General features: G+C 45.5%; 1 protein-coding gene across 1 annotated transcript in view; it reads left to right on the forward strand.

Annotated features, from left to right (window-relative positions):
- Nucleotides 1-3,164: 3,164 nt before the first annotated feature.
- Nucleotides 3,165-14,200, forward strand: part of LOC132352710 (phospholipid-transporting ATPase IB) — a 441,016-nt gene continuing 429,980 nt past the window's right edge. Inside the window, exons 1-3 of the mRNA XM_059903398.1 lie at nt 3,165-3,296; nt 3,719-3,731; nt 4,664-4,808. Coding sequence (XP_059759381.1) covers nt 3,165-3,296; nt 3,719-3,731; nt 4,664-4,808 — 290 coding nt within the window. The remainder of the gene's footprint in view (nt 3,297-3,718; nt 3,732-4,663; nt 4,809-14,200) is intronic.

A 14,200-nucleotide genomic window follows, 5' to 3' on the forward strand; every position in this document is an offset into this window, starting at 1 on the left:
AATCAGCTATATGTATACATATTATCCCCATATCCCCTCCCTCTTGCGTCTCCCTCCCACCCCCCCATCCCACCCCTCTAGGTGGTCACAAAGCACCGAGCTGATCTCCCTGTGCTATGCGGCTGCTTCCCACTAGCTATCTATTTTACATTTGGTAGTGTGTATATGTCAGTGCTACTCTCTCACTTCGTCCCAGCTTACCCTTCCCCTTCCCGTGTCCTCAAGTCCATTCTCTACGTCTGCGTCTTTATTCCTGTCCTGCCCCTAGGTTTTTCAGAACCATTTTTTTTTTTTAGATTCCATATATATGGTGTTTGTTAGCATACGGTGTTTGTTTTTCTCTTTCTGACTTACTTCACTCTGTATAACAGACTCTGGGTCCATCCACCTCACTACAAATAACTCAATTTCATTTCTTTTTATGGCTGAGTAATATTCCATTGTATATATGTGCCACATCTTCTTTATCCATTCATCTGTCAGTGGACACTTAGGGTCCCGCATTTTTATGGGATTCCTGTATATAGGTCTCCAGTCCCCGTGTCTCCCTCCTGCACCCCCAGTCAGGAGGTCAGGCTGATGTCAACTGGCTCAACCCCCAACTCTGCAGTCGTATGATTTTTCTGGCAGGTCAGCCCCCATTCTAAGACTGTCCAGGGTCCACTATGAGTCACCTCATTGGCATAAACGCAGGTTGCTCAGAAGGGCCCACAGACACTCCTGTTACTTGGAAAATTCCAAGGGGCCAGAGGCCACTCCCCCAGGAAGCCAGGACTAAGACCTGCCAAATTCTTTATTCTGAGACAATGTCCGAGGTCTGACTCTTTCCACAGAGCTGGTTACAGAGGTGCTGCCGAAAGGCTTCTCACTTTAATAGGTTTCTGACTTAGGAAGACTAGAATATTTCTTTCCCAAGAATTTCTTCTGTGAGAGAGTAAAACTCCTTTGCAAGTGAAAGGGCAGAAAAATTTTCCTTCTACCCATCTAGGTTCTTCAGCTGGTCTAATAATCAAGTTGGCATAAGACAGCTTAACAGAAAAACAAATCATCTCCCCGGGTCCCATGTCAAAGTTTCCAGAAGGCAGACCCTTAGTGGCCCAACGTGGACCAAGTAACCATCCCTGGTGGAAAGGATGAAGGGGATTGCAAGGTACAGACCTGCCCGCTGGGCTCCGGGAGGAGAGGGGTCAGGTTACCAGACCAGGGAGCCGTCCTTGGCTCCGGGCTGGGCGGGGTGGGCCTCTTCAGAAGGCACACACTACGTCAGCCCTTTGTGTATCCAGTTGACATGTTACTTACAGGCCGCCTCCTGTGTGCTGGGCATTACTCAGGATGATGGGGGTGGAGCCAAGAAATAGACAAAACCCCTGCCCGCGTGGTCTTGGCTGACAGCTTTTCGGTCTGTGTTGCACTGTGCTTATCTGTGTCTATTCTTTCCTTTTACTTCGGCTTCTTTCTCAGTAGATGTTTCCTGACTTGTCTCTGTCTGCTGACACCGGGCTTATGTACGTGGGGGAGTTGTAAACATACACTCTGATTTTGTGCGGTGGTATTTTCAAAGTGCGTTAACTCAGGATTCATCTCATGAGTCTGAATTTGAAACCTTAGTCATAAAGTGCTTTGCTATATATGGTACAGTATTTTCCTTAGGCAAGACATTTTCAACAAATTGTGTTATTTTGAAAATATTAACGTTTTTCTCCAAAGGAGGATTGGGTCAAGATGAGGCCACTGAGGCAGAAGAAAGTTATCTGAGTCTTGGGGGTGGGGTGAGGGAGACTATATTTCTACTTAAAATAAAATTCCAGATTTGGCCCTACTGTCGTATAGAAAGACGAGCTGGCCTGGTGCATGCTACGTACTTGGGACATATTTCACTTAGTACTGTTATCACTAATTGTGTCAATAATTTTTTTACCCTAATATTTATTATCCAACATTGAAATTCTTGTTTGGGCAAACTTGTTTCCATTCTTATTTCTGTCAGTGATGCTTTTTTTTGGCCCCAGTCTCCTCTTCAAATCCCAATCATCCAATGCTTCTTCTTTTTTCTGCTCCATCTATTTCATCCAAAAGAAGTTGTGCAGAATTTTCTTTTGAGATGTTTCTCATGTCCATCTTTTTTCCCATTTTCCATTTAATTCATGCTTTCATCCTCTTGCTTCTAGAGTGTAGAGTTAATTTCCTGCCTTACCTCCAAATTCTCCCCCTTTTCTGCTTTTGCTTGTTAAGTCACTGCCAGGTGCATTTCTCTCCTGCTTAGAAACCTTCTGTGGTTCATCTGACCTTCAGGATGAAGTTCAAGTTTCTTCCCCTAGCATTTAAATCATCCACAGTCTGGCCACAGACTATTTTTTTCTGAGCTTCCTTTCTGTCTTCCAATTTGCATCCTCAGTGCTGGTTTTTGTTTTTTCCAATTGGTCCCCAGTGCATTTTGTCTACTGGGTCTTTGTCTAAGTTCTTCTTGTCCTTCCCCACGATGTTCTCCCCTCTCTGACTGTAAACCTGACCCAGACGTTAAGACTCCGAGGTCTGCCCTCACACTCTGTTCTGACCAGCTCCCCACCCTTGGCACAAAGAGGCTGCTGACCTCTGACCCCGTTCGCACCTTCAAGCCCCCTCTTGGTCACTTGGTCGTAGATGCTGGTGCACTGGTAACCGTGGTTGTACTGGTTAACATTTTTGAGAGCGGGAGCCAGCTCTTTTTTGTTTGTGTTCTCGGCTGCCTCTTACAAGGGATTCTCAGTTATGACTGCCCATTTGTGTCCCTCGAGGAGCTTTAAAAAGAAAAGAGTCAGAATTGGTCAAGGTTGGGCCCAGGAACTAGTTAATTTTGAGTGCTTTCTCGGTGATGATGTGCAGCCAGGGTTGAGAGACACTGAGCAAAGACCACCTGGCAGTGAACCGTTTTGCCCACAGTAGGGTCACAGGTCTGAGCCCTCGGTGCAAATCACTGCATCCCTGCCTGGAGGATTCAAGTAGACCTTCTATAAGACTGAAGTAAAACGGACTTATTCAGCCAGCAAATATGAGTGCCCGCTGTGTACCAGGCACTGTTCTGGGCGCTAGGGTCACTGCATTGAACAGAACATGTCTCTGCTGCCCTGGAGCTTTTGCTCTTGGACTTGGGAAGACAGACCATAAATAAATAGTGTCAGGTAATGATGATAAGGCTGTGGAGGAGGACAAAGTGGGACGTCGGCCTTAAATCAGCAAATGCTTTAAAACCAGCCTACTCTGGCGGCTCCCGGGCCAGCCAGTCTCGGAGGACCTGCTGCCCTCTGCTGCCCCTGTGGGTAAGTGGAGGCAGAGGAGAGGGACCCCAGAGAGCGGGGGCTGGAGGGCAGGGTCTGAGGCTCGGGTCCTGTACTGAGACCACAGCAGCTCTCAATACCCAGTTTTACATTTGGGTGTCCTCTTCTTAGGATGAGGATTATAATGGGATTCTAACCACTTTAAAAAAGATGACATACTTCCACAGCCAAAGCTGTCTCTTTCAAAATGTTTCTTAACATGCTTTGTAGCTATGAAGTGGCTGTTTACTGAAGTGAGATGCCCGTTTCCGAAGTTACGTGCAACACCTGTTTCTTTTATAGGTGGAAAGTGCGGCAGGTATTAGGGCAGATGCAATTTAAGGAAAAGCAGAGAAGACTCTGTCATCTGTAGGGCACTTATTTTTCTGTGGGCCTTGACGTCAGGACCCCGCCCCCCCCCCCAGGTCAAATCGCGAGGTGGGTGGCCCCGTCCAGCGAGGGACCCTGTCTTGTATTTGGAGGTGTGGTGTGTGTGTGTGTATGTGGAGGGGTGCACACCTGGGCAGACATATTGGGTGTGTCATCGTTGTCCTTGCCGACCCCTCCTCAAGGGAAGGTTATGGGGAGCTTTAGCCCAAGAGAGGCTCGGCTCTAGGACTGAAATCGCATCTTAAGGAGATAGACCGGCTTGGGTCTTAACCACAGAAGCCCTGGATGAAGGCTCAGGTCGCGCCCGCGAGCGGGGATGGGCGGGATTCTGCTCTCAGGTCGCCAGGCGCGTCGGGGGAGAAAGGCTGCTGGTTTGTTCCAGAAACCAGGGGACCAGCCCTCTGCACGGAGGGTCTGGAATTTCATTCTGGGGCACAGAGGTGTCTTCCACCATCGTCTCTGGCGGCCGAATGCAGGGCACACCCCCTTGCTGTGTTCCTCTGTTCCCGTTCCTCAGCGCAAAGAAGCAGGGAAAGCCTAGCTCCGGAATTCAGTCCTTGCGCCTGGAGGGGGAGCTCGGCCCGGGGAGGGGAGGCTCTGGCCTCTGCTCCCCGCGTCCGCTCGGCCCACGTGGCCCTACCTGCAGGGGGGCGCCCCTCGCCACCCCCGTGGGGCCTGCGCTCCCCGCGCCCAGGCCCGGCTGGCCGGGGAGGGGGGAGGGGAGGGAGGGGGAGGGGCGAGGTGCGGGAGGGGCGAGGTTCCCACCCCCGGGACAGGCTCCTCCGCGCTGGGGACCAGCAGGGGCGGGGCGGGGCGGAGCCGACAAGCTGCGCGCGTCTCCAGCGGCCGCCGAGGTGCAGCTGCGGCGCGTCGCCCGGAGCATCCTTTCCAGCTGGTCCCCGCCCGCCCGCCCGTGCAGCTGCCTGTGCCGGGCGTGACTTCTTTGTGTTCTGCTTTCTGACCGCGCCTCTCCTCCGCAGGACCTGTTCGTTCTTCTTCGGGCTACAAGAAGGCAGATGATGAGATGTCCCGGGCCACGTCTGTTGGGGACCTGCTGGACGCACCAGCCCGCACCATTTACCTCAACCAACCGCATCTCAACAAATTCCGTGACAACCAGATCAGGTAGGAGGCGGCAGCCGAGAGTCGCAGGAAGCGGTTAATTCAGAGCTGGAATGGGGCTCGGCTTCCTCTCCTGGGCTTTTCCACGCACCTGGCCAGCCCCCCGCCCCTCTCTGCTGTCGCCAGCCCCCTCCCCTCCCCCCTCAAGCCTGGCAGTCTACACCCGCGTTTCCAATCGGGTCGTGGGAATATAGCTCGTACCTTTCTCTCCTTTGCGTTGGTTCTGTGCTCAGGCTGGCTGTGAGCCCGGAGGACCTTTTCAGGCTTCCGTCCCTGGCAAAAATGAGGTTTCTCGTCTCTGCATCCCTGAGTGCCCTTCCAAGAATTCCCCAGTCCTGTTTTAAGCTAATTGATAGCTCTCCTTAACGAGTTACCGACTGTAATGTGGAGAAGCGCTTTATAATGGAATCCCTCCGGTCACAAGAACTCGCATTCAGCTCTCAATGCCCAGGACATTTGTTAAGAGGGCTTTATTTGCTGGGAAACTTTGCCCAGAGTTAGCGGGAAGATGGATGGATGCTAACATTTAAATGTCTGCATTTTGCCGGCCACTCTCTTGGATGCTTTAGCTACACTGGCTTTATAAAACCTCAGAACCTCTTGAAGAAGGCAGTCTTACCTTCAGACGAGGAGACTGACAGAGAAGCATGTTGAATATGGCCATTTAGCTACTAAATGGCATAGCTGGAAATAGAACCTAGCCTGCCTGACTACTAAACCCAAAGTCTTTCTGCTGTGCAAAGCTAGATCTTTTAGGCATGTGAGTTAGCATGTTTGCAAATTTCATTAAACTTTCAGGCTTAGACAACTTTATCTCTGGGAGTGACTTCAGAGGATGTAGTTCTGTGAGTGGTTCAGAACACCATGCTCAGGTGTAGAGAAGGTAAGTGATTGGTCAGGTTACATACAGATTATTGACAAACCTGAATTCCAGGCCAGGGCTCCTTTGTGAAAGCGCCGACTAAAGCTTTGTTATGTGTTAAAGTGTTCCTCTGCAGTCTTAGCACTTGAGCTTAGCCTGACATCTTTATTCAGCAAGGCCTGGCTGTTGGACATTATTGTAGCTTGATAGGATTTGGGATAAAATAATAGTGCATATACTATGCAGAAGTGACACTTTCATTTATTAAAAGAGCGTTAGATTATCCTGGCTCTATTTTGGGTTTTAAGAATGACCATTGGGGCCTATTTAATACTTAAGTGTGTAGCTTGGAAGAATAGCTGAGATCGAATTCAAGGATGAGTGGGCTTGGTTTAAGATACAGAGCCTCAAGCATGAGTTCCCGCTTCACCCACTAGGATAACTCTAATCAAAAAGACAGTAGCAGGTGTTGGCGAGGATGTGGAGAAATGGGAACCATCCTACATTGCTGATGGGCATGAAAAATGGTGTAGCTGCTTTGGAAAACAGTTGGGCAGTTTCTTAAAAGGTTAAATGTAAAGTTACATATGATCCAACAGTTCGAGGTGTATATACCCAAGAGAAATGAAGACGTATGTCCGCACAAGAACTGGTATAAAAGTCCCTAGCAGTATTATGATAGTAGGAAAAAGTGGAAACAGTCCAAATGTCTGTCGACTGACAAATGAGTAAATAAACTGGTACATCCATACAGTGGAATATCATTTGGCCACAAAAAAGAATGCAATTCTACAACATGAATTAACTTTGAGCACATTATGCTAGGAGAAGCCAGTAATAGGCCTCCTGTATGATTGTATTTATATGAAATACCCAGAAGAGGCAAATCCATGGAGACATAAGATTGGTGGCTTCTAGGGCTGAGGCGTAGGTTGGGAAAAGAGGAATGACTGTAATGTACACGGGGTTTCATTGGGGTGATGGATACACAACTCTGTGAAATATACTTAAACCATCTGCAATCCGGCACTGACATTATAGTTCCAGTTCCTTAGACTTTCTCATGTCTGACCTTAAGATATTTTCAAGTAGTATTTTTGCTTAGTTCCTATTAATTTCGGTATCCATTTGTGCATGCTTAAAGCTGGGAGAATGAAATAGGGGTCTTTGTTTTTTGTCTGAATTCTCTAGTTCCCATGGAAGGTGAAGATTTTTAAAAGCCTTGGCAGTGGGGCCTCACAACCTATTCTGTAATTAAGACTCACATTGACTTTAAATTTTTTTTAATTAATTAATTTTTTATTGGAGTGTAGTTTATGTACAATGTGTGTTAGTTTCCGGTGTACAGCAAAGTGATTCAATTATACACACATATATACATAAATCCTTTTTCAGACTCTTTTCCATTATAGGTTATTACAAGATATTGAATATAGTTCCCTGTGCTGTACAGTAGGTCCTTGTTGGATCTGTTTTATATATAGTAGTGTATAAAACACTACTAATTTATCCTTCCTCCCACCCCTCCCTTTTGGTAACCATAAGTTTGTTCTCTATGTCTGAAGACTCACATTGACTTTTGAAACTGATTTTTATTATTAATCAAAGGGATTTCCAGCGGCTGCCTGTTACAGTTTCATTTGTACTTTTTTGAGGGTGGGGGAGGGCCAAGTGGGAGTATACCGTGGGTTGGCTAGGAATAAAGTAGGTAGACACAAACCATTCCATTTAAAGCCTTGTATGTGAGTGTATAATTGAATTAGTTAAATATGTTAAATCTTACAATTCATACAGTTTCTGAGTTCATGGCTTATACTGTGAGCATAGGTTTCAGAATATACTGAATAGGCTCTAAGAAATTAAAGTATGGTTCCTGCTGTTCTAGAAAATGGTCTTCCAATATTCACTTTACCTCCACTGTATATTTAATTAGGAATTACTAATGGTAATGTGACTCGTAGTTCATTAAAGAATTGATTTTAAAGCTTCTTGGCTTATAGTTTAAGGATTTTACAAAATGTTGGACAATATTGTTTCAGTACTTGAATATCGCTGAAATCGTTTTATAAAATACTGACTTTTTAAAAAAATAAGGCTTTTTGTCTTGGTCATGACTGTTTGTTGAAAGTTGATAAAGCTACTCAAAGGAATGTTTTCATCAAAGGGAGTTGATAAAGGATTTATTTTTCTTAATATAGTTTTTCTTGTGAAAACATTAATGGTTTTTCCTGGAAGCTGGGGCATGGAGTGTTGATCCCAGGTAGCTTGCGTCTAAACTGAGGCTTTTGAAAAGAAGGGACCACATGGGACAGATGGGGCTCATGCTGATCTGTGGAGTGGGGGGTGTCTGGTGTATCTGACGCCCTGCTCCTCCGTAGGCTGGCCCTCCCTGGAACCGAGCTCTCGCACTTACCTTCCCCACCCGAAGCCCTCTCTGGCTTGGGACCTCATGATGGTGGCAGTTGCTCTGTGACTGCCTTCATGGGCAACTGGTGTTTTGACTTCACGGAAGGGGTTGGAGTTTGCCAAGGCGGGATGTGGTGGCTGGGTGTTTGGGGAGGTTGGTGAGGGCCAGCAGCATGGTACAATTCAGGGCAGCGATGGATGGTCCGGGGTTAACGTTTGGACTGTTGTGTCCATCCAAGAAGGAGGCTCCACCAGGCGAGTGGGAGTGAGAAGGTCACTGCCGGGGTTGACTGTGGCTTTGGCAGCCCCAGGGGAATGCCAGACATGGTGACTCAAATTCCAAGCAATTCCTTGAAATTCTGCGAGGGTTTGTGCCATGTCAATGGATGTCTCTCTAAACCTTGTTCTTGACACTGCAGATAACACCGGCGTTTGATCTGAAGCTGTGGTATGTTGAAGTTTTCCATTATTGAAGCCAATGAATTTGGATTATCATAATCATAGAGAAATAGAACATGGTCTTTTCTCCTAGGCATTGATCTTCTAGGACCTTAACTGTGAAGACAGTAACTGTCTTCAATCATCCAGCAATGAGTAGATTTTACAGTGTAATTATTACATCTACACATGAAAGATTGTATATATGTCTACTTGACAAGATTCCTTTTTTATCAAGTGTACAATCACATCTCCTTTAAAATTTAACAGTTTTATTGAGAAATAATTCACATACCATATAATTCACCCATCTAAAGGATACAGTTCAGTGGCTTTTAGTATATTCAAGGTTGTTCTAAAGTTGTGGTGATGGTTGTGCATTTTATCACTTCCAGAAGAAACTCTGTACCCCTTAGCTGACATCTCCCCATCCCCTCCTCCCTGGCCTGAAGCAACCACTAATCTACTTTCTATCTCTGTAGATTTTCCTGTTTTGGACATATGAATGATACCATTTCCCTTTAAGCATTTTAAGTTAAATATTAAAAGCTTAGAGAAAGCTTGCTATTTAGTGGAACCTGGTGGCAAATAATTAATTTTGTGTATCTAAATCTTAAAAAATGTTTCAAGTTATACAATTTTTCTTCCGGAAAATACCTTGAAATGATTTCCTGATCAAAGGAATGGGCAATATTTATGTCATCAAGATCAGGCAAGTGCAGTCTTTTTATGTGACTGTCGAGCATGCCATTTAAAACAGTGAGTTTCGAGGCTGTCAAACGGTTTTCTCCAGTATTTGAAATGAGGCCTTCAAAGCAAGTTAGGAATGTTTACAGACACTCAGCTTTGAATGAGTCATTCATTTCAGGTGGGAGTTTAAGCTGGCGAAAATCTTCATTAAAGCAATAACTCGAGCTTTGTCAAGCTATTGCATTGCTTAAAGTTGGTTTGCCTTAAGAGAAAATTGCTTCACATGAATATTTTGCTGATTTTGTCAGGATAAGTTTGGAATAGAATTTCGCCTTTATAGAAAGGAGAATTGAGCACTGGGTGGTAGGTTTAATAGCATCACGGTTTCATAATATTAGGCTGGGATCCTGATGCCTAAGAAGATATTTTTCTTTTAAGGAGTGAAGAGAACAAAACCATCTTCAAAAGCAGTTTGTACCCGAATAGCGGTGGTGAATGTTGTATATGGTACCAGATCTAAGATCATGGAGGGGGCTGCGAGGATGAGTGATTCTGTCTAAACGGCTAAAGCTGCAGAATTTAGGTAGGATCTGGTCATCACACTTAAGGTGCTTATAGTTTAACAGAGAAACCATACCAAGATACTGGTAACAATCGTAACTTCCTTTTGATTCACGTACAGATCGTTGTATTAAAAACCAAGGTTTATAGATCTCCTGTGAGACAGTCATCCTTGTCAAGTTTGGCAAAGGTAAAGGTATGTAAAATCCTTATCAGGAATAGTTGATTATGTTGAAAGCATTCCATTTAAAACGGCCTCAAGATTTTCTTCCATTTATGCTGTTTTTTATTGATCTGTTTATATTTTGAATAAAACTTGTATGTTCTTAAGGCATACAACATGATGGTTTGATACACATAGCGAAATACTACAGTCAAGCTAATTAACATATAATCTCTTCACATAGTTAGCATTAGCTGTTTTTAATTTCTAGGCATATACTTGGTTAATCTCCAAACCAAGCACTCCTATCCTATATTTTCTGAACATGAATGTCACAGCACATCAAGAATCGTTACTTTTATACATGCCAGTAGTAAGTAAGGCCATAGAAGATGCTTGTAATTAGAACGCTTATCAGGTTTGCACCCCTGGAGGCACCTTTTGAGGCATTCTGCAGATAAAAGCCTTCAAATCGGGGGCCTTTGGCACTGTTTATTTCAGGTAGCTATGAAACGCTTGAGCTTTCTTGAAATGTAGTATTTTTAGAAACAAAAGCATGTCAGCCTTGAGCCAGTTTTGTATTTGATGTTTCTAAGGAAACAGCAAATGTCTAGGAGAACCGACTTGGACGGGTGATTGCTTTATCAAGTTGACCCTTGTATGGGTAGATCTGGTGCAGATTTTGAATTTGATTAAAGAAATGTCTGTGCCGTTCCCATTTATAAAAACAGGCAAAGGTGTTAGGTTTGAGTTCTAGCCAGTCACTTATTTTCCCCTCCCCTAGTCCCAGATTCTGTTTAACTCTTACTGTCTTCTGTGAACTTGAGCGCTTCTGACTCTTACTGATAAAAAGAATTAAGCATCAGGATTTGTGAAAAACACAAGTTAAAATTAACCAGAATTGGAGACGACTAGGGCGATGTGACAGCTACACGCAGTATCAGTTCTAAATCAGATCTTGGAACAGAAAAGGTACATTGGAGGAAACACTGAAGTTATTTTTTAAATTGAAGTATAATTGATTTACAATGTTGTGTTAATTTCTGCTGTCCAGCAAAGTGATTCAGTTATACACATATATACATTCTTTTTCATATTCTTTTCCATGATGGTTATTGAATATAATTCCCTGTGCTATACATACAGTAGAACCTTGTTGTTTATCCATTCTCTACATAATAGTTTGCATCTGCTGATCCCAAACTCCCAATCCATCCCTCCGCCACCCCCCTCCCCCTTGGCAACCACAAGTCTGTTCTATATGTCTGTGAGTCTGCTTCTGTTTCGTAGATAAGTTCGTTTGTGTCGTATTTTAGATTCCACATATAAGTGATATCATATGATATTTGTCTTTCTCTTTCTGACTGACTTCACTTAGTATGATAGTGTCTACTTGCAACTGTGTTGCTGCAAATGGCATTATTTTGTTCTTTTTCACGGCTGAGTAGTATTCCACTGTATATATGTAACACTGGTGAACTTTGAACTCTGTAATTGGGGTAGTATTGTGCCAATGTCATTAAATTAGTTTTGATCATGATTCTAAGGTGATAGGAGATACTGACTTTGTGGGGGGCCTGGGTGAAGGTTTATGGCAACTCTGTACTATGTTTGCGACTCTTCTGTGAGCATCAACTTATCTCAAAGTAAAAATACACTAAAAACCAGAAGTATCTGGGAGAGTAGGAGCTAAATGCTCAACTCTTGTCTTTCTGTTGGATACTTTGGGCAATGTTGGGTCCTTACTGGGGACAGATGTGTGTTTGAAGGGGGGATGGTCAGGGGAGCCTGGACCAGTATCTTCACATATCCACGGTGCCGATCAGATGGGCAGACAGCTTCCCCTTAGCTGGCAACTCTAGGGTCTGTTTGCAAACGTCCGATCTAGTTGTGTCAAAGTTGAAAAAGTAGAACCGTGGGCTGCAGAAAATTCTGCCATCAGAGTTCAGTCATGTGAGCTTTTGTGTAGTTATCTAGAAAGTAGCATCTAAGTGTTCATTCTGCTACTTCTGGCTGAGTCACTCAACAGACAGCAGAAGCTTACTCAGAAATGCTAATCAGCAACCCTTTCAAGAGGGACAATGCTTAGAGAGAACAAAAGGGGAGGTCTGACCATTGTTGGGAGGGAGGGAGGTTTTACAAAGAAATTTCCTGAAATCCATGAGGTTGGCTTTGATCATCTAAATGCTGATCTGCCCTTTTCTCCTAAATGAACGCCAGCTCTTCACAACTCAAACTGTAGGCTTTTAGATACCCTTACCTATTTTTTTAATTAGATGTAGTTAGGAAAGGATTTGGGGTTGAGTTTGGGATGTTGTGATTGGTCCTTCAGAGGGATTATTCTCTGTATCTTCAGTATTTGTCCTCCATAGGCTCCTGGAGAGGTTTGGCTGGCTGGGGCTTTCAGACCTGCCTGAGACAAGCTGACAGCTGGGGAGAGGGCCTCGCTCTGTCACATAAGCTCTACAGCCCCATCAGTGGTCTCCAGACTTTTTTGATCACATGTCCCATCAGTAAAACTTTTTACCATGAACCTGGAATATATATCTATTTAACTATCATTATCTGAAGACCCAATACGTATTTACCAAGATTCTCAGTTAAGAATTACGGATGTCAATCTACATTGTTGGTAACTTTCTTGATTTCTGCCTTTTTTCGGCTGATTTTTCAGATTTAATTAAATTATCCTAACGTTTAACCCGGAAAAATGATTTTGAAGAGCTTTTATTTCCTAAAGGTGCCAATTGTACTGTTTATTTGCTTGTCATTAGTTTATTATTTTCAATCTGTGTTTTCCTTCACTGCATGATTCTTTTTTTTTGGCTGCTGCGTTAGGTCTTCTTTGCTGCGAGCAGGCTTTCTCTAGTTGCAGTGAGCAGGGGCTACTCTTCGTTGTGGTGCACGGGCTTCTCATTGCGGTGGCTTCTCTTGTTGCGGAGCACGGGCTCTAGGCATGCGGGCTTCAGTAGTTGTGGCTCATGGGCTCAGTAGTTGTGGCACGTGGGCTCTAGAGCACAGGCTCAGTAGTTGTGGCGCATGGGCTTAGTTGCTCCGCAGCATGTGGGATCTTCCCGGACCAGGGCTCGAACTCGTGTCCCCTGCATTGGCAGCCGGATTCATATCCACTGTGCCACCAGGGCAGCCCATTGCATGATTCTGAAGCCACTTGTTCTTTGGGAGAGTTAGTCTAGTTGATTAGTTAATGACAAGTGCGCCTAGCTGGACGCAGACACTGAAACATGCAGTAATAAGCCGAGAGAATGGCCAGGGGAGGGCACCTCTGTTGCTCCCTTAGTCACTTAAGCTGCCAGACAAAATACCATAGACTGGGGGTTTAAACAACAGAGATGCGTTTTCTCACAGTCTAGAGGCTGGAAGTCCAAGATGAGGGTGCCAGCATGGTCAAGTTCTGGTGAGGACCCTCTTCCTGGCTTGCAGACTGCCACCTTCTCACATGGTGAGGAGAGAGAGAGAGACCGAGCTGTGTGGTGTCCCTTCTTGTGAGGGCACTAATGCCATCATGGGGGCCCCACCCTCATGACCCCATCTCAGCTTAATCACCTCCCAAAGGCCCCATCTCCAATACCGTCACGGGGGATGGGGGTGGGGTTAGGGCTTCGACATAGGGATTTTCAGGGGACACAGTTCAGTCCACAGCATCCCCCGACCCCCACTGTTAGGGAGCTTCTCCTTCAGCTGTGTTACAGAGGGTCTTGGGGCATTCAGTAAAGCTAACTTTTTGGAGGTGCATGTACATATAAGCTCTGAAACCTTTCTCCTACACCCCAGGGTGGAAGCACCTGCTCTAGATTCTTTTCCTTGGAGAAAACCTGTCTGGTCCGACCCAGTCTGACCTTGACCTTAGGCCTCAGCAGCACTGAGACCCATGACAGTAAGGAGGCTGGAGCACCGTTTCCAAGCCTGCGCTGGTCTGTGCTAGGGAAGCACGTCAGCCCCCGACTGTCGAGAGTGATGCTCTGGGGCTGGGCGTGGGTCATGGCTCTGCAGGGCAGGCCAGCGGCAGAGTGGGTGAAGCTGACGGTAGGTGACCAGTGAGCTGGGTTGGAGGTGAGTAGTGGCTCACGTCGGGAGGGCATCCAGGCATGGGGGAGGCACGTGCGAAGGGCAGAAGGTCTACCAGCCGTGTGTGTGCCTTTCCAGAAACGATGCGGATGATGCCTGAGGTGCCGAGAAAAGCCAGGCTCCTGGAGGTGAGTTAGCTGCAGAGAGGAAGGGTTTTAAAGGGGCAGGTGACAGCGTTACTTTGTTTCC

This window comes from Balaenoptera ricei, chromosome 18, assembly GCF_028023285.1.
Source record: "Balaenoptera ricei isolate mBalRic1 chromosome 18, mBalRic1.hap2, whole genome shotgun sequence".
NCBI classification, from domain to species: Eukaryota; Metazoa; Chordata; class Mammalia; order Artiodactyla; family Balaenopteridae; genus Balaenoptera; species Balaenoptera ricei.